Below are 21,167 nucleotides of genomic sequence, written 5' to 3'. Positions count from 1 at the left end.
GCATTTTACTTTTGGGTCTAAGATAAAGCAGATGTCTACTTGTAAGCACAGATTTAACCTTCCATTAGCATGCAGGCATTATCTTTATTCAGACCTTTTATCTTAAGGTTCACTTACTTAATGCTGATATACATGTAGATGGTGAGTATTTATCCTGTTTCTATGTCTGCAGGAAATGTACTCAGCTGGAAGGAACCCCTCTGCCCAAGATCACCCTCCCTTCCTAGTACAGCTTACTTCCTAAACTGGTTGAATCGCCTCCTTCATCTCCTCTGGCAATATTCCCTTCCTCTAGGATTCCATTTAAATCTTTATAATCTCCATGGTTACTTCCTCTGTGATTTTTTTTTTTAATAGTTTCCTTTAGCTTCTCTTCTAATTCCCTTGGGATCTTGTTTAACTGTCTAATCTCATGGTTAACTATAATTTCTAGTTGTTTTAGTTTCATTTAAATTTCTGTAGTTACCAGATCTCTATTCCATTTTAAAGTATGGCATTACCTCCACAAATAACATTCACGAATATTCCTGTAACCTGATTGTTTTAGGATTCAGTGTCTCTGGGTTGGTTATTTTGTCAGTGTCCTCTCTCTCTGAGTCTTTGCTGGACCTATGGCCACTTGCTTATAGAAATAACTGAGTTCAGGTGGTATTTGTTTGCACCAATGAGGTTTTGGTTTTCTTCTGCTCAAACCTTGTCTTTCAGGGCCATATTCCCATTCATACCAGAGTAAGCTCCTGAGGGACAAGGGACTCAATCCACAAAAGTTACTGTTGCACATACTACACTCTGACCTGCATTCTTAAACTGCAAATCAAAGGAGCTGATCTTTTCTGTGGCTTCCCAGAGCTCTGGACAAAGGGAGCACAGGAGAATGTATTCTGCTACTTACTAGAAATGGCATACCCATCGCTCTTCATCCCAGGCAAGCTAGAGTAGAAAGATAACAAAGATGTGTTAGACTATTGAATTATAGTACAAAAAGATCTGAAGGGCATTTGCTGTTATAAAGTTGGAAGTATCTAGCATTTTAAGGTTTTATTGTGGCTGCTGAAAGCAGAATTTTAAGATAGCACTGCTAACCTCCACCTCCCAGTTGTTTTATGTTGCACAGTCAAGGAAATGCACAGATCTAACTAAGGAATAAAATTACTTCTGAAACATTCATTAGCCTACTTTAAAAAAAAAAGCTAATCTTGAGTTGAAATTATTCCATGAGCCTAATTTAATCATGAATCCTTCAAAGGGGCGTTTTCTCCCTTGGACAGCATGAACAGGGAGTTAAATTCCAAGTCCTAGTAATAATAAGCATTCTATTGCTGCCGTGATGATTGAAGGATAATGTAACACTTGCAGCCAGGTACCTGGGACTTCTGACTTTTCAAATGTAAGATTCTACACAGATACATAGTATTGCTTCCAGTCACTCATTTTATGGCAATCTTATACAGTAATGGGAAACTGATATAGAAGGGTATGGGGGTTTTCTTCTACCATGATTTACTAGGTGATAAAATTGCATAAGCACAGAAACAGTAGAACCCAATTCTCAAAAGCACCTGTTTTTCTAGGGTAGCTGATGCCAACACATACCGGAGACAAGATGAGTCTTCTATAATGCTAGCTATAGGTAACTTCAGTGTAGCTTTTATTTAACCACAAATCCCCCAAGCCATAAACTTCATACCACAAGTAAATCAAATTACACCAGCACAGAAAGACAAGTTATATATAAAGTCTTTATAAATTCACAAGCTTTGTTGAAAGTGTACAAGCAGTTTCAATTTATTGGAACAAAAGTAACATTTCTGGTTTTGCAGGAGTGAAGTCACACTGTACATTTCAAAGAAGGCATTAAAAAATGTTAAAAACAATCACAGTTGAAGTGAAACAACTGTGACTGTTAAATACCTGCTATACAGGAACACTTTAATAAGTGTTCAGCTGCTTGACTTAAAGGATGCATATTTCCACACTGTTTAACACTTATAAATTAATTCACAGGATCATAGTATTATTTTATAGCTCCAAATGGGCATTAGCAAAAAAAAATAATACAAAATGACTCCTCTTTCAAGCAACACCTTCTGCCTCAAGTAAAACAAAATTAAACTACAACATGTTAGTACTTCTAAAAAGTTTGTGACATTGAAGAGGAGACAGATTTCCTGTTTTATAATCCTGGGACATCTCTTGCTGTGGGCTACTGCTATTGCTTCATTCATGTACTTACTCGAACCTCCAAGGACTCAGGGCCTGGAATGTCTTTTGCAAGGAAAGGCATCCCAGAAGTGAGACGTGTCTGGGAGCCCTATTCTGGTTTACTGCTGAGGTGGATGGGCTTCAGGGTATGAGCCAAGCACACTTACATACTGGGCTTCTGGAATCTTATGCTTTGGGTGTGTTTAGACAGGAGTAGGGATATGGGACAAAGATCTGAGGCAGCTGATAAGATCTATATAGATTTTGCATGGTATACAGAATAGAGGGGTTATAGCAACCAATGAAAATATTTCCCATGTCATGACCTTTTAATAAATTGTAGTATACTACATTGTCTCTCCTTGTGCTAGTCAGAGGATAATATCTCATAGCTAAGAGAGAACTCCAAACCCATCTATCAGGTATTTAATGCAATGAATTCCTGCTAACATCAGAATATTTCAAGCAAGTACCTTGTTGGTATCTTGATACTGTCAAAGCTTAATTTTCTCTTTCTGAAGATTGTTAATGTATGTTCTAGCCATTTTCAATTGAAAACAAGCAGAACTGTCAGGAACCATGTGTTACTGAAGGCAGAGCAATCTTATGTCAGCTCTTTAGCAGTTGACCCGTAATATCCTATCTTCAGGATGTTCTCACATATGTGAGCTGTAAATCCCATGTCATTTTAGTAGCTTAAGGTTGCTATGCTATAGTTATCTAAGAACAATATTGAATGAGATGGATTTTTAAAAATCCTCACTGGGTGGTGCCTCACCTTCCTTCTATTAAGGAAAATGGTGGCAGAGTTCAAGTGTCAATTTCCCTTTCGTAGAAAGAGGTTTACAAAACATGACAGCTCACCTACCAAACTACTATTAGTTCCTTGTGGAATTAACAGCATTAGGCTAAGACACAAAAAGTATTTACAAAATGGACAATCTCAAAGACAAACTTGCTGGTGCTGTGAGATCATACAAAGGAGAAACTCATGCGGAAGAGCAACGGTCTGAGTGAAGTGGAGACAGAGGCCAAGATACAACATCTTAGGAAACAGTGGAAGTGGTGGGAGCCACGATTGTTGTCATCCCTGGACACAGATGTTTTCAGGAGCATCATTATGCAAAAGCTGAGCTTTGTGGACTCAGTGCATCTGGTAGCTGTTCTTCCAAAGTGCAGAATGGCTTGGCAAGCTTAGAGGCAAGTGTTTCCATCTTTTTAATTAAGCAGACTGTAGTAACTGTAAAATTAGTCTCCATTCTATTGGCCATCTGAGAGGTTACACGTTGGTTTCCAGTCCTAGCAAGCGTCCCATCCTCTCCACATTCTTATCAATAGTAGCTTGACATGTTATCTCCTTGGCACATTCCATTGGAAACCAGCCCCTCTCTCCATCTCGAAGTCGTTCCCCTTCATACCAGCCTGCAAGAAAAAAACAGGCTGCATCAGACAATGTCTGCAGGTATTGTTCCATGCCAGCTTACTCTGAAGAGATGCCCATTCAGAGGTCACTCTCTTCCATGGACTGGATACCATGGGTAATAGTCAAGAAGAAACTTCAGTGCAATAGATGCCTGTTAAAGTCAAAATACTTAAGGTGAAGTAGGACAAGGTTGCAAGAGAGAATGATGGATGCCCCAGAGACTGGGCATGAGCAAAAGCTCTGAGGGACGAGGCTAAGAGAGCTGCCTGGGCTCAGAAAGGGAATCCTTTGGGCAGGAGCCCCAGTCAATGGGGCATGAATTGTCAGGAGCCAGGTTAAGAACAAGAGGAAAGTGGAGGCTGTCTTGGAATAGAGAAGCTAAAGCTTCTCTGTGTCAGGATATGGAGTTCCCGACCAAATGAAACTCTTTGGACTGGAGGCTCTGTGAGCACCAGTCCACCAGTTCCTATGAGAACAGTCCTACTCACCATCGCCAACACGCTGATAAATGAGGACCACGTCTGCCACCTGCAGGGAAAGTTCATCAGGCTGTTTGGCAGTAAAAGACCTAATGATTTCCACCTGGGTCAGAGCTGTGGAGGAAAAGGGACATTCTGAGCTTCCAGGGGCTGAGAAATCTTGTACAAAGCAGCAGTATGCATTCGCTCACTGGGCTCTGTGGTTTCAGGGCTGGCACTGGTGGTCTGAGCTGGGCTCCTACGGGAAATTAAAGAAGCCTCGTGCCTGGTTTTAACTGTTGGGGTCAGGAGGACTCTTATGATGCATGGAGATGCTCAACAGTAGCCTTGACCAGGAGTCATTCCATGTATTACACTGGGAGAAATGGAGGTGAGAGAGGAAGTGGCAGGCCAAGATTATACAACTCATACCATCTGTAATGCCTGGAGCTTTATCTACAGTGACCCTATCCTATCAGGAACCAGGCATAAAGGCTATGGCAAAACTTAGAAAAAAGTGAAGGCTCCAGCCAAAGGCCAGACGAATTCAGAGTGCCCCCAAATGCTCATTTGCAACAATACAACCTCAGCAGAACTGACATGGCTTCATTATTTGTTTTTAACATAAAATTTGATGTCAAGCCGACCACTTTTGCTTTAACTCTAAAGGCTGTGATCATCAAAGAGCTCCAGAAAACCACCTTTGCAAGCCTCATCCTTCAGTCACCCAGAAATATAGTGTCACCGTTGAATGTGCATACTACGACACCAGAAGAATAAAGTACATTTTCTTGACATTACCACCTACACTAAAAAGGACCGTGAAAAGATGTAATTTTCTTTAGACCAAAAACTTGTAACCAGATATGGTAGCTCATGCGACCCTTTGTAAAGCCGAGGCAAAAACTTGAGTTCAAAGCCAGTCTGGACTAGTGTGAAACCCAGGCCAGGCAGAGCTACATAGCAAGTCTTTTTCTCAAACAAAGCAATAAAAAACAAACACTTTTCTGTTTATATTCAAGCCTATTAGTAACCACTAGCTATAAGCATTTTATGGCTCGAGCAGGACTTTGACCCTCTATAATTGACCTTTGTCCTCCCAGTATCCCGAAGTGAACCCAATACCTCTGACTCACAGATGAAGAAACAAACCCAGAAAAATTGAACAGTGATTTTTCATGTTTAGCAACTAACATGGGAGGAACTAACAGCTGTCTTGGAAAAATCAGTAGAGATGAAGATAGTGTAAGCAGTCAGTAACCATGCTGGCCAGCAGAGGGCAGAGCCCCTCCGTGTTCCTAGAAACTTACTGGTTCTGTCTGGTGGCTGCTTCCCACTGCTGTGTCCCAGGGCTGTGATCCAGCGGGCTCGCTCACTCCTAAACACAGAGAGCAGGTGCAATTTAGATTAGTTCTCTATACTCTGAAAGTAGTTTATTCTAGACAGCCACTGCAAACCTACTTCCAAAACATAAGGTAGGGACTGGCCTTGGAAATGGACAGGAGTGATCTTTAAAAAGGGAAGAGTTATCATCGTCAAATAGAAATGTGGCTAGTTATTGGGTAGAGGAGACTTCTCATATAACCGTTGGACATTTAATGGCGAACTGATTAGCCATTGAATCAGATACTTATCACAATCATCTGATGTTTAGCAGTGGGCCTTTCCCTCCCATATACTCAATTATTTTGGTAAAGAAGCTGGGAAATCCCTTTTCTATGTGTGAACATTATTGAAATAAAAATTCTGAAATATTTAGACTATTCTCAAATGCTTTAAACTATTTTCATGAGCATAGTTAGAAAAAATAGCCAAAATATTTTTAATATGCTAAGTTACAGCTGTGTAAAACAAAAACTTTACTATGACTACTACAAGTCCTGGGCAAGCACAGCACTGTTCCACCACCATATCATCCTGTGTATTTAGAAAAGCAAGCACTAGAATTGCAATTAGTCAAATCAAACTATGTGTATATATTATTTTAGTTCTCTCTAAAATCTTCCAAAAATGCCATCTGTAGGATAAAAGTAGCATTTTGGAGATAAGCAATCTAAGCCAATTTACTATACCAATACACCTTCTCGACAGACATCTTTAGACCCAAAAAATTGAAGAACACTTTTTTTTTTTATTCTCCCAATACCTAGCGACCTATTTTCATTCCTGGACATGTATGCACTCCTCTGCCATACCAAGCAGAGCAGCCCACATAAGGACCTGCCACAGGGCACAGCAGCCCATGCTTGTCCTCTGTGATCTTCCCGCTTCCCTTTCTTTTCTGCAGTCCATTCACTATTGCCTGTTAGAAACCTTGCCTTTTGCAGTTGCTGAGAAGGCTCAGAAATGCACTTGCTATTGTGGAGGACTTCAGGTTCAGTTCCTAGTACCCACATAGGTGGCTTACTGCCTATTACTTCAGCTCCAGGGGATCTGATACCTCTGGCCTCTTCTAACACCCACACTCACATCACACATCCACACAGCTATGTGCCTGGCTAGTTAGATTCTCTCCAGAGCACAGCTTAGTGTAACTGGTGCTCAGTAAACATCTGATTATAAGAGAGCCATGTTAATAATCACAAGCTGAACCTTGATCAGTTGTCTGCTGCTATTACCAGATCATAAACTCTGACAGGCAGGAGACTGCCACAAGGTAAAGGCCACTCTTTGCAATACAATGAGATTGACTTAAAAAGCCAAAAATAAATAAATTGATATATGTTTAAAAGTAAAATAAATAGGTAATGCAATTAGGATGCAACATGTATACTCAGTTTAAAAAACAAAAAAAGATGCAAAGAGGGGGTTGAGATCATTCAGAGCCTATAGCTCTGCCAGGCATGAGTGTGTGGATCCCCAGAACCCATGTAAAAGCTGGATGCTGTAGCATGGGTACCTGCAACCCCAACTCTCCTACAGTGCATGGGATGCTTGGAGAATCTCAGGCCTCCTTAGGGTCACAGAGCCTAGTATACACAGTGGCAATGAAGCTCAGTCACCGGGGATAGCCCTCTGACCCACACACTCTGGCATGTGCATCCCTACATCCACGTACAGAGACTGGCGGAAGTGAGGCTTCATGCAGTAACACACAATTGGTAGAAACTGATGATACCATCTTGCTTCCAAAACTTCTCTAATACAGAGAAAGTGTTCTATCTTGGTTTTGTAAGGAATAAGTAACATATATAGCTTCCCTGAAACCAGTTCCCAGGAAAGACTTTAAATTGTGCTGTTTGATGGGGAAAGATCCTTACTATGCCACACACAGGCTGCACTGGAATTTCCAAAGTACAATGCTAACTAAAAACTAACATGGAGCAGAAGTTGTGTGGATCACCAAGAGCAGTTTCCATAGCTCAGTGGTTGTACCTCTCTGTGCCATACCAAAAGCAGGGCAGGCCTTTGCCCCATGTCTTATCCTGCCCAAACTGCTGCCTTCCCAGTGCACTGTGGGACAGAATCTTTCACACAGGACTTTGCAGACAAGGCCAGCAGCTGCCCCCCTGCCACTGAGGTTGAGCAGTCCAGATGAAATCATTCACTCCTGTGCCATGCTGTCTGGGTACTAATGGCATCCTGTAGACAGTGTGGCCCCTTGCTGGGACTCTAGAGGACAGAACAAGACACTTGTTGTTGCCCTTGCTGAATGGAGCTGTTTCTTGAAAACATTTCAATTGAGTCAGTACCACCCCCTCTCAGAAGCTGTCAAACCACACCAGTTCCCCTGGGGCTTCTACAAGCCTTGCCAAGGAGCTGGCCCCACCAGGGAACTGGAAGCAGTGTGTCTCTATAGCAGGAGCCGAGCACTTGCTAAAGACAGAAGCCTAAAGACAGGAAAGCCATTATTATGAAAGTCCATGGCTCACTCTCATCTACTCTCTCCAGTTACCATATGAAACAAGAGGCATTTGCAACCTACCACACAGGCAGTTCAGACTTTTTCCTTTGCCCTGATACCTGTGGGGTATCAAATCCCAAGATATAACGAATCCTTCAAGCAAGCTTCACTGAGTGTACGGGTACTACACTAGGCTGGGGTTCATTGCTGTTCATAGCTCTTAATATGATGGGGCAGACAAGCAGAATAAAACATGTTCAAGCCCCAAGCAGTGTTCAGTGTGCTGGGAAAGATGCTCCTGAAGCCACATTTGACGACAGAGAAGAAAAGACCAAGTGGAACAGAGACTAACAGCCTTCCCATGGCCGCCCAGCTTTGCATGTAACTCCTCATGGGGAGTTACAGCTGAGCCCCTTGATCCTATCTTTTAACTGAGTCATAGACATGGCGGGTTTAAACTTGATTGCAAAAAGGTTGCAGACACAGAAATCCAATTTCTCACCACATCTGCCAAAGGCTGGATAAGTATTAGAAAGGAAAGCTCTACAATGACAGCATACACTGCAGCCTCAACCCTGCTGGCTATCCCAGCTTTTAGGAGGCTGAGGATCACCGCAGCTAGCATGAGCTTCATTGCAAACCTTGTCTCAAAAATAAGTATTAAGGGCAGTTTAGTTTTCCAGCACTTTTAGAATAGAAGTGGTCATTGAGAATACAAGAGATGTTAATCAGACTTGTAGTTCTGTCATCCCTACCCCAGGAAAGTCAGGGCTGGTACTGTTAATATGTAATACTGTTAATAATAACTGGTGAAGTTAATAGGCTTCGTGTGAAATATCAGTGCTCACTTTAATATCACTTGTTCAGAGTATCAAATGAAGGCTTCTATATTTTGGTCACCCACCCAAGAAGGGCATATGGCATTGTTGTGTGCTGTTTAAAATATTCTGCTTCTGGGGGCCAAAGAGATGGCTCAGTGGTTAAGAGAACGGGCTGCTCTTCCAGAGGAGGCAAGTTCAATCCCCAGCAACCAGATAGCAACTCACAACTATAACTCCAGTACCAAGGGATCTGGCACTTCACACAAACATACATGCAGGCAAAACACCAATGTGCATAAAATAAGAATAAATACAAATCTTTAAAACAATGTTCTGCCCATTTCTCCTTAGAATATCTTGTTTGTTTACGAAAGGTGACTATAATTTGACTTGTCTTCCAAGGGAACAGCACCCCTTGAATGTGAAAGATCATTTCAGACCTAGAATCTAGATTCAAAAAGGAAAAAGAAAAGAAAAATTGCAACCCGAACTACATTTTCTTATATAGACTGTCTACTTTATGTTGTGATGTTCCCAAAGGAAGAAAGAATATGATTGCCTCTGAGATCCCATTTACAATTCCATCCCATCCTTCTACTTCCTGTTGTAATTAAATCATTAACTGAAGCAGGAAGAGGGCAAAGCTCCCTGCCAACAATGCCTCTTTGTCAGAGCCCAGCACCCGGTCTGGGTGGCTGACAGCACAGCTACATTCATTAGGCTCCCAGCTTCTCTGCAAAAGAAATACAAGAAAGGACCTCTGACTCTTGTTTATGATGGCTCTATCTATCCTACAGTTACATACATGGTTGAAAAGACCTTGTCCCCCCCCCACTGATCACATAGTAGATATCTCATCCCTGCATACATTGGACCCAAAGGGGAATCCAAATTCTACTGCAAATGCAGGAAGCCAAGGATATCACTTGCTACAGCCGGTTGGCCTGTGGGAACTGCAGCTGTCTGTGCCTCATTTTAATGAAGGTAGACAAAGGGGACTCTCCATCTCCCACATTCTTCTTGAAAAGCCCAGAAGGAAAAGAGATGAGAGTAAAACCTTCCTCCCTTGTCTTCTCAAGAAGAGTAAGACTTTGTCTTTTTCAGAGTGTTGTCTGGTTAGCAGTACAGTGACTTATGGTCCATGACAGGCAAACACATAACACCATGTACACAACTAGATGCCCATTCTACAAAATAGCAGGGTTTTTATGAACAAAAGTGAAAACCAGGAGAAACCTGGGGGTGGGCGGTGGCCTTGGGGTTATTCTAGCAACTAACAGATTCCAGAAAACTAGGAAGTGGCCAATAGGAAGTAGGACATCTAAGATGTTGGGGGGAAGGGATTTAGTTAGTAGGACATACATGATATGAAAGTGGTGAGACAAACAGGATAGAAAGTTTAAGTACTGATGGTGTGGAGGATTGGGAAAATAAGGGCATGAGGGAGAGTAGCCAAAGTGACTAGTGAAACAGGCATATTGAAACCAATAAGCAAATTAAAATAAATAAGAGAAGGGAGATCTCCTCCTTAGCGAGAGAATTCTCCTAGAGCCGTGATTATTAAACAGGAACCCCAGTATCACATATAGATCTCCATCCTCCCATTAACACAGGGGCAGTGAAACCGTGCCACCAGACAGAAAAACAGGTAAGATAGAAACAGAGTCAACACCCACCACCTCCAGTAAATCTCACAATTGAGATGGTAGGCATTAGAATCAGTTCCCTGATAATCAGTCATGTAGAATAAAAACCTAGAGTTCTCCATGCTAATAAGGTATCTAGATAGGCTCCGAGTATCTAGTCAATGAGCTTCCTCTCCTGGGCATTCCATCCTGCAAGAGGTATTTAATCTCTGGTTCACCCTGAGTAAGACATAGGTGTTCTCATCCACCATGAATAAAGCAGTTTGAATAAGCAAAGACCTTCTTCATCAAGAATTGCAGCAGGGGTGGGGGTAGGTTGGGGGTGATCCTTTGTTGTAAAGAACGCTGCCTAGATCCCAGAGAAGGCTTTCTTCCTTTCTTCCAGTCCCTCCATACCTTGGCACTCATTGGGAAATTAGTCAAATTCCGCTCCAACCTGGGCTCAGCGTGGGTAGCGGACCTGTTCCCAACTTCTCAAAGTTCACAGCAGCATCTGGGTACACAGGAGTTTAAGAAGCATAGGATCTGTCCCAGATCTCTTGCCCAGAAGAACAGACTGAGACCTCTGTCTTAGACTGCATTCTGCCTTCCCTGAGCGGCATATCTGACACGCTAGCATCAAGGCACAAATGGACATGACTGCAAAATATAGGGAAACAAAGGCAGAACAAAGCAGAAAGCATCTTCCCTGCTGACTAGCTTTCATAATGCTAAAGAGTGCTCTACAGGCTACTAGGAGAGAATGGCACCAACTGTGAACCTTATGAACCAACAACCAGGCAAGATGTACTCACTACTGTAATAATGGCAAAACCATTACAGGGGCAACCAATGTTCTTTGATTGGATTCAGCCTAATCAAAACCCTATAGCTAGGGAAAACATAGGCCATAAGAGGCCTTAAGAGGCAACCTACTACTGCTGTTTAGCTAAATTGACACAAGTCAAACTGTTGTCTAAACATGTTTATACCCATAGACAAATGCTACTTTCAGCCTTAGTTAGAGAAGCTTCCCTTCACAGTACATGTATATGAATTCAGAGATGGTTGGCTGCTATATTAAGGGACAGTTGAGTGGAGAGCTCTATACCACCACTTTATGGCTCAGAAAATACTGAAGGAGAAAGTGATGGAAAGATGGAACAGATGATGGATAAGTAGAAGAGCTGTAGAATGCATCTCCTAGGCATCATGTGGCCATTGCAATCATGACCCCAGCAGCTGAGTTGCCTTCACTGGGCTGGCACAAGGCTTAATCTGTCAACAGTCATGGACAGAAAGGGGGATAACTAGAGAGGCACTGCCCATCTCTGCTGAGCTATTGGCCACTGCTGGGTTCTGGGTGAGAGCCACTGGTCAATCTGACAGGATCCATTGTATGTTCCATGCCCATGGTCACTCATGCGGCCCTAATTAAATACAATTATAAAAACCAAACAAAACCACATGAATGTGGGAAAGCCATGTGTAGGGAGGAGGGGGTGAAGAGATAGAGAGAAAGGGGCCTTAGAGGGTGAGAATACTCAGAATGCAGTATGTACACATATGGGCTGTCAAACTAAGTTTACTAATTAAAAAGTACATATTTTAAAAGGGTGACAGAGATTAACAAAGAACAACTTCCCTAAATATGGTTACTACTCTACCTTGCCTTGGATATAGAAAAACTAATTATTGTCTTTTTGTATCAGCCTAAAACTATGTTTTGGGAATCTGCTATATACAAAGAGGGGGAAAGACATGAACGGATCCAAGACTAGAGATTAGCAGTCAACAGTGCAGGGCGAGAAAGAATGTTTAGAATTCTGTCCATGTGGTTCAAAAGATAAACTCAGGAAGGAGACAGTAAGAAGGAAAATTAAGGAAAGATGAAACATACTGCTGTGCACTCAAACCCAGGAACATAGAGCAAACGTCATTTTCCTAACTTAACTGTTAATGGAGCATATTAATCAAATAACACATAAAAAGGAGAAAACTGCCAGGAGTGGTGGCACATGCTTTTAATACAGAAGGAGGCAAGGGAGGCAAATTTCTGAGTTCAAGTCCAACAGAGTGAGTTCCAGGATAGTCTGGGGTGAACAGAGAAAAACTATCTAGAAACAAGCAAGGAAGAGAAGAGAGGAGGGGAGGGAAGGGAAGGGGAGAGAAGAGAGAAGAGAGAAAAAGAAGAGAGAAGAGAAGAGAAGAGAAGAGAAGAGAAGAGAAGAGAAGAGAAGAGAAGAGAAGAGAGAAGCAGACCATAAATGTGGGGGCTCAGAGATGACTCAGTGGTCAGAGTGACTGCTCTGCAAATATAGCTGGATCATGGTGCCCTTATAACAAGTTAGATATTCTGACAAATACGATTATTCCAGCTGTAATAGTGTGCAGAGGCAGGGGCCTAAGACATAAGCCCCAGTTCAAGAAGAACCCGAGTCAGAAAGACCGAAAGGAAGTGAGTGAAAAGGACAGGAAGCTCTCTTCTGGCTTTTGTGTGTTGCACAGGCATGTATAATATACATGTATACATACATGCACAGACCTGTACCCAAAAGCACATGTTAAAAACCAAAAAAAAAAACCCCCAAAAACCAACAACTGTATATTTCACAAATCTTAGATGCAAAGAACACACCTTACACTGACTAGGACTGATTGTTCAAAACCAGATATCCCATACCATAGAGAAATAATAACTGGTTGTGGGGTAAACATAGCTTAAGTTGATTTAAAGAAAGATCATAATGTGTTATTAGTTTGTTCAGCTTTTATGTTTCCTGGCTTAAGTTTAAAACAAAACAAAAACAGAAAAGCAGGATCTAGGAACTAAACTACAGATGTATAACATGTGATAATTTGCTAGACATTTAAACAACCAATTGTCTGTGACATTGAGTGTATCTGTTTTAAGGAAAGGGCATTTTGGTGTCCTTTTTTTTCTCTACCAGTGCTGTTTTATATCTTGCCAGTATCTGTCCATTTATTTAAGAATTATGTTTATGTTAAGTGTATAAATGCTTTGTCCATGTGCATGAATGCACTGCAAAAATGCCTGGTATCCCCGGAGACCAGAAGAGGACACTCTAGATGCCCTGAAATCAGAGAGAGTTACAGACAATTTTAAACCACTGGAAAGTGGTGCTGGAAAGTGAACCCAGGTCCTCGGCCACTGTTGTTAGAGCAAGTGCTCTAACCACTGAGTGACCTCTCCAGACCAGTCTATTTATTAGTTTCTCAGCTGTAACAGTGCAGAGGAGGGAAGAGAAGAATTACAGTCCCTCCTTCTGTTCCCAGAGACTTCTGCCCCACCCCCACCCCCATCTCTTCTGGAATGTTCTCTCGCTATTAATGAAAGAACTACAAATATGAGTCATACTCATGGGTTTACGGGTGACATAACTAAAGACTCTGAGGAGATGTCTGGTGTAGAAAATGTACAACCACTCAGTTTAAGGCAAATCAAAGGCAAGAGGGTAGAACAGACTCTACAGTCCTGGGAAAGCATAGAGCCTTTACATAAAAGAGCAGGACACTGACTTAGAATGTCTAAGAAACAAGTAATGGAGATTTCATAAATGATGTTTGAGGCAGTCAGGAGAAGCTCTGTCAAGACATTAGTGAGGCCAGAATGAAGAACAAACGGGGGACAGAAGAGGAAATCACAAGCAAAAACAGCAGCACCCTCTCCTTTTCTAACTGCAAAGAGGGAGTTTCCAACCTTCTATGAATTTTCTGGAATGTCTAGACAAGTACTAACCCCCAAAGAGTTTAAGCTTTTCTTAAACTTGCACAAAATCCAGCATATTAATTCCATTCTTAAAAGAGGTTTCCGTACATACACAGAGGAAAAAAAAAAAAGTCTAGTTTTGCCTCTGATACCCAAGGACTTCTAGAGTTGAGCAGATGCTTTCCTTTCGCCAAGCCTGGACCGGGTTGTGTCCCATGCTGGTTTCTAGACACACAGACACAGGACACCTTCCTCTTCAAAGCAGCAGACACAGGGGGCAATGCTGGGAACTCTAGAGGCCTTTTCTACTGCTCAGGGGAAAGAACTGTGAGCCCATAAAAAAAGATCTCTTCTGTAAGAATATACATTTACATAAAGACTTCACTATAGTTGGGGCTGTTATTCACTACTATCTGCTGATCCATTGTAATCACTCTCCCTGAGAATGCTGGCAGACAAGGGTAGGGAACATGCAGGAACCTGAGAGGACGCAGCCATAGGGAACTCCTTTTCCTCCATTGCTGTATTTCCTAACCCACCACAGCTCCTGACCCACGGCGATGTCCAAGAGACTTCTTGTTTCCAAAGAATTTGGTCAGCAGTGTCAAAATGAACCAAATCATCAAAGTGGACTTGCAAACCAAGCCCTAATCCCCTCCTTCAGGGTGAGCACATTTAGTGCTGGTGAATCGACAGGCACAAGCAGAATCCCTGTCCTGCATTTCAGAAGTGGTCTGGGAAGAAGTATCGAGATATGCTTTCCTAAGCTGAGTATGTTCCTGGGAGTCCCTCTGCTCTGTCTGACTAAGGGCGGGTGATTCAGAAATTACTTCAAATTCAACTGAACATAGCAAAGTTTGCTTGGACTCTAACTACTATTAAATCATTTTGCCTAAATGGATGAGCCATTTTTCAAGACTGCAAACTGTAGCAACTGCAATGTGTTCATGTGAAATGTTAAGTGGCCATATCCTAGCTTTTGGCAGTAGAAGCAGCTTGGAGAGAGCTCCAAAAAGCCAGTGAGAGATTGCTGTAAAGCTACAGAACGTTCCAAATGAACTTGAATGAATGAATAAATAAAGGCTTCATCCTAGTGTTTTTGTTTATGAAAATGTCAGTGTTTAAATAAAATGCATTTGTCAATGAAACTGTTCAATTAAAATCCATCCATCTATCAAGATTTACAGGTCCGAAAAGTATGACCATTCCCTAGAGGTACTAAGGAGATCACATACATCTGCTAAAAGCACCTGAATGCTATGCTTAGTACACAGTAGGTACACAACAACAAAACTAAATAGGAGCCACTGTGTATGGAGAGCAAGAGCAGGTGGGCGAGACAAAGGGAGGTCAGGTACTCAGAACCTTCTCCTGCCTGTGTACTTACTGGGTCTCAGCGCCAAGTAGCATGTCCACCTTCTCACTGGCATGGTTGCTGAGGACAGTCAGGGTAAAGAGGTGAGTGGCAGAGTTCTGTCTTGAGTAAAGCATCGTGGAAGGGTTCTTCCCTGGAGAAGAATTAAGCTCTTCATTGTCACAGGATTCCACCAACAGCTGGTCCCTTAAGGAGTAATCATTGACATTGTAGCTTTCTTCACTAAAAGAAAGGGGGAGAATATTTTAATTTCTCAGTGGCTAGGACTGTGACACTGTCAGATTTCAAGTCACCTTTCCGGAGAAGTGGCCAGGACATCCAGAGGGAGGAGAGAATGACCTGTTGGATAACATGAATTGGAATCTGATTTTGATCTACCGATTATCAATTAAGAGAAGCACCAAAATTATGATAATTTTGTGAGACACTAAAGTACGTCTCAGATAAAAGAGCAATATATTTTTGAAAACACAGGTCATTTCTTACATGGACTTAAAAATCAACAAATGAAAAGTGAGCACTTCTTGAGTACAAACCTATGAGAAATTTCCACTGAAGATCCAAGTATCTGGCAGGCAACACCATGAGACTCACACTGCCATTTTAGGAACAATAAACAAATGTTAGATAGATGAAATGTTGAATAATTAACCCTATGAAGAGCTTCATAGGCTTTATTTGCCTCTGTTCTGTAACTGGTATAATCAGTAAGAGTTTCACACATCCTAATAATTGGTGCACCTGCCTGCTTTACACACGCCTTCACCACAAAATGAAGAGGACACCTTAAAAGCCTGCCCACGCTCTGGGTAGCCCCTACCCACTAATGACCACAGCAGAGGACACAAGTAGAACCCCAGAGGCCTAATGATAAAAATTGAACTTTAGCAGATCCCCCAAGGAGGCCTGCTTGCTCTGGCAAAGTGCCCAGTCCATCCTTCCAGATTCAGCCTTGTACTTCAGAAGCCACGAGGACATCCTGCTATGTCCCCACCCTTCCTTATCCTAGTCTCTCAGGATTCCTTATTCCACAGTATGAAGATGGCTAATCCCCCAGGACAATTGGCTCTTGAACACTTCCCACTGTGTCCTTCTGAGAGTGTCTTTCCTTAAGGAATTCAGTTAAGTCTTAAGCTTCAGCCTCTCATTGGAACCTTCTGTCTACCTTGCAATCAAGTAAGTTTCCTCTAACAGAATCTTGGTTCTCTCTAGAGATGCTGTATCTCCTAATGGCTCTGCTCGCTTCTACAAAATGCTGCCCTTCTGCTCCTAAGAAGGCCTAGACTCTAGAGCTTACACTGTTGGTCTCTGTCCCAATCACAAGCTTCTACAGATTTCAGAGTCTTCCAATATTACATTAGGACTCCCAAGCTTATCGCACCAATTATCAGGATTCGAGCAAGTCTCACTGATTATAACTGTTACAGAACAGTGGCAAACGAAGCCATGAAGCTCTTCACTGAGTTAATTATTACTTTCTTCTTTACATTCCAGGAACAGCTCCTTCTTTTGCTGTGGTCTCAAGGCTTTGACTTCTCCAATGGCTGCAGGTACTCAGCCTTCTCCCCACTCTTATCATTACCATCAAATGTGGCCTCTCCTTCATCTCAACAGCAGTCTAGACACACAGTGCTTTGTGCTCTACCAGGCACCTATCTTTCTAGCTCACCAACTCAAATCCTCGTCACCCAAACTTAATTAACCCACCGGTTCCTACTCAATGACTCTGACCGTTTCCCTGTTGATGGATTCCTCATGTCCCCTCACCTGTACATATCAAATTACCCATCTTGGATTCTTCTTGGCTGGCTAAAATCATGTCTTGCACCATGCTTATCTCCCTTGGTTCTACTTGTCTGGCAAATTCCAAATCTAGCTATAGATATCTCTTTCTGCTCTCTTCTGCTGTTATAGATAAACCTCAACTGAACTGAGGTAAGCAGACCGCCCTACAATAAATTCTAGTGTACTCTAGGAACAATGACATTATCTCATTTAGTAGCAAATAAAAGTATTTAAACTTAGAAGAGCTGGAAGAAAACTCCCTGTGTCCAAATATAGTAGGGGTTCTTTGAACAAAACATTTTGTTCAAAAGTTTGGGTGCCTTCTTTATTCAGCAGTTAACATTCTGCCTTGTAACTGTCCTTGGAAAACTATAGTTTTTTTGTTTCCTTCAAGTTTAGGTTGATAAACTGTCCACCCAGAAACAGCATATACAGTCTTCTCTAAAAACTAAATATACTTTCTGACCAAATCCATTGTTAGGATCATGTCTGTGTTCTCTGTAAGTTCCCATGTCAAGAAGATCTCCAAATCTGCCCCGAGGCTGCCACACCCAGACATATAAGTTGTTTTCACATCTAAATGAGGCCTATCAAAGCCCACATTACACTGAAAGGAAGAAAGCAGGACAGTGCACCTTACCATCAAACAGGGTTGTATCTTTAAAAGATCTTGTTTACTAGAAACAAAGAAGTCAATTGTTAGCAGGGCAGAAAATGTTTACAATGCCAGGACATCTTAGACATAAATTTAACAGCCCAGGATTCAGGATGTGCCTGTGCACACACCCTACCACTAATACCACTATCGCGCGCGCGCGCGCGCACACACACACACACACACACACACACACACACAAAGAGGCAGGAGAGATGAAGGCAAAAAAAAAGAAATGAAAGCAAAAGCAGTGTCTCGATATGAGCAGGAAAAACCACTTAGAAAATAGAGGTTGCTTGCTATTTTTCTTCCTATCTTGCTCTTTGGTCGCAGTCAAAAGCTGTAACATCATCACTCAGTGGCAATAATAAAAATCATTCTCTGGATAGCGAAATTGAAGAAATTAATATTTTATGGGTGCGATAGTTAGGTAGGCCCTGAAGAATAGTAGTTGCACTGGGATCAAGGTTCCTTCCAAAGAAACAAAAGTCCAAAGAATATGTGCATGACTGCCCTCATTTAGCATCAGGAAGCTTTGTTAGTTTGTCCCTGACAGACCTTAAGGACTAAGTTCCTAGGAGACAAATATTAACTGTGATGGCAAGTCTTTCCTCTGCTTCATTTTTTAGAATTTGTATCTTCCAGGATTTACCTAAATGAAAAAAAAAAAGCTAGAAAATTTTATTTCATCAATGCTTTGAATATGTTTTAGGAATCACTAAAGCCAGAAACAGATACATTTTTAAATTGTACACTAAATGTTCCTTTAAGCAATAAGTACAATGCCATGACTAAAAGCTGTGGTAGTTGCCTGACCCCGTTTAGACCAGTCAGCCTTTCCATGTCCACTTGAAATGGTAAAACTGTGATCCTCCTATTCACAGCTAGAAAACCTCACCTTTGGTATTTGTCCAAACTGTATGAATGGAGACCTTAGCTTATTTTAGATATCGAGATCCAAAGCCATTTCCAAGACAGATGTTTCCTGTCTGTCTTTTAAGTGATTACTCTCATTCATAAAAAAAAAAAAAGAAAAGAAAATCACTGCATTATATACCTATATAGAGCTAACACTTTACTAGTTTTTAAAAGTAGTGTTTTATAAAAACAAAAAACTTTATCATTTAATAGTAACAAATAAAGAAGTAAATAAATTGGTTATTTATCCCGGTCAGCCACCTTAAAACTCACGGAAACAAAAACTGACAAGTGGCTGGCTCACTCTTACAAAAATTTTTCTGGTATGTTCTCTCATACACTCACTACTACTACACAAACATCATGACCAAGAAGCAAGTTGAGGAGGAAAGGGTTTATTCAGCTTACACTTCCATACTGCTGTTCATCACCAAGGAAGTCAGGAACTCAAGCAGGTCAGAAAGCAGGAGCTGGTGCAGAGGCCATGGAGGGATGTTCTTTACTGGCTTGCTTCCCCTGGCTTGCTCAGCCTGCTTTCTTATAGAACCCAAGACTACCAGTCCAGGGATGGCACCACCCACAAGGGGCCCTCCCACTTGATCACTAATTGAGAAAATGCCTTTCAGCTGGATCTCATGGAGGCATTTCCCCAACTGAAGCTCCTTCCTCTGCGATAACTCCAGCTCATGTCAAGTTGACACAAAACCAGCCAGTACACTCACATATAGATATTCAGTCCCCCAGGAGTTCAGAATGATAGCCATTACTCCCCTGACTCTGAATCCCTCGATGACTGCATAAAACTCATTCTTCTGTCAATCGGCACCTGAAACCCCCTCACCCCCCAGTTCAGACCGGCTAGTGTGTGCTGGAGAAGGAGAAGGGAGCCCACACCAGGCACCTCTAGGCCAGGCTTTCCCCGTCCTGCTCACTCAGGTCCCAGAAGGCCAAACGGAGAGGGAAAGAAACAACTCTTTTCCTCGGGGAAGCTGACTCTAATCAGACTTCCCATGTTTGTCTCCATCATTTAACAAACATATGGTTGACACAATTTCTCAAACAATTTGAATCATGGAAGGAGGAAGTTGAATTGCTCAGAAAAAAAAAAAAAGCAAGTGGAAAAACCAACTTTCTTTGCTCAGAGGAGTTTACATGGAGACTTCCTCCCATTGTGCCACATGGTCACCACATTTGCAGCTGCCCGGGCTCCCCACTCTGTGCAAGGCGCTTCCGATCAGGTGCAGGGACCCATCAAGATCGAGGCCACAGTGATGAGTCTCCCCACTGAAATCCAAATGAAGTCCTAGTAACCTCTGTCCAGACTCTCCTCCTTTAAATAATTATCTTAAACAATATAAGGAGCTATCTGTTGAGAACAGGAAACCAAGATAAACACTTCTCATAGTTATTTTCTGTGTGGAGAAGCTCACACAATGTCTGGATGTATGCTGCATACCACTGAGGTGATGTGACATAAGCCTGACTGTGAAGTGTTTCTTTTTTCTTGTGATGCTAGGACTGGATCCCAGGGCCTTGAACATGCTGAGTCAGCACCGGAGCAATGCTTGCACCATCCTTGGCACCCCCTTTATTAGGCAAATAATTATGGAGCCCTTTACTTCCTGTCCCATGATGTCTATTCAGGTTGGGGCATTTCTTATAGGAAGCATTTATTTATGAATATTATTTATTACTTTTAGATCAGAAAGACATTTAAAGACAACGTAGAAGAAGTTCATGTTTAAATATCAAAATGATAGATACATGGAAATTTGCAGGATTAAGCAGAGAAATCTGAGAATTAAGCACCCATTTTGGCACAGTCGGTTTGGGGAAGGGGAAGGACAGAATGAGGACAAAGGGACATTAATCTGCAATTTTGCTCAGCTTGGGGTTTCTTTTTGGTTTAAGAGGAGCATGTCTAGCATTAACTCCCATGGCAAGTTTGAGCAATGAGTATGTTAGTGTGTGATGATTTTCTGTACACTTGACCTATTTTAAAGTAAATTTAAAAATAAAATGTGTTTTAAATCCTAAGTGCATAGATGTGAAGACTATTAGTAGTCCAGGTGTCTGTGGATGCTTAAGTGTGTGGTTGAATCAAGCAGAAGGGGATGGGATGTCTTATCTGTCCTACTGACTAGCCAACTGTGTGGAGAATACATCACTGACTGCAATATAACCATAAAGCCACCATGAATTCACTACAATGACTGAGAAAAAGAACTCCACATAATGACTCTCCTACATATTAATGACACCCAGTTAAGTAATATGATCAATGAGAATTGGTAAGATGGACTCAGGGGATAACAGTTGCTCTAAGGACTT

At 41.9% G+C, this 21,167-nt stretch overlaps 1 protein-coding gene across 1 annotated transcript in view; it reads right to left on the bottom strand.

Moving 5' to 3' along the window:
- Window positions 1-1,261: 1,261 nt before the first annotated feature.
- The window catches only part of Arhgef26 (Rho guanine nucleotide exchange factor 26), a 110,073-nt gene continuing 90,167 nt past the window's right edge, over window positions 1,262-21,167 (bottom strand). Inside the window, exons 11-14 of the mRNA XM_021158038.2 lie at window positions 15,491-15,700; window positions 5,394-5,461; window positions 4,114-4,218; window positions 1,262-3,624 (exon numbers count right to left, since the gene is read on the bottom strand). Coding sequence (XP_021013697.1) covers window positions 3,482-3,624; window positions 4,114-4,218; window positions 5,394-5,461; window positions 15,491-15,700 — 526 coding nt within the window. The 3' untranslated portion in view covers window positions 1,262-3,481. The remainder of the gene's footprint in view (window positions 3,625-4,113; window positions 4,219-5,393; window positions 5,462-15,490; window positions 15,701-21,167) is intronic.

Source organism: Mus caroli, chromosome 3 (assembly GCF_900094665.2).
Source record: "Mus caroli chromosome 3, CAROLI_EIJ_v1.1, whole genome shotgun sequence".
NCBI classification, from domain to species: domain Eukaryota; kingdom Metazoa; phylum Chordata; class Mammalia; order Rodentia; family Muridae; genus Mus; species Mus caroli.
The sequence above is the reverse complement of the archived record's forward strand: the minus strand, read 5'-3'. Positions and strand labels throughout refer to the sequence as shown.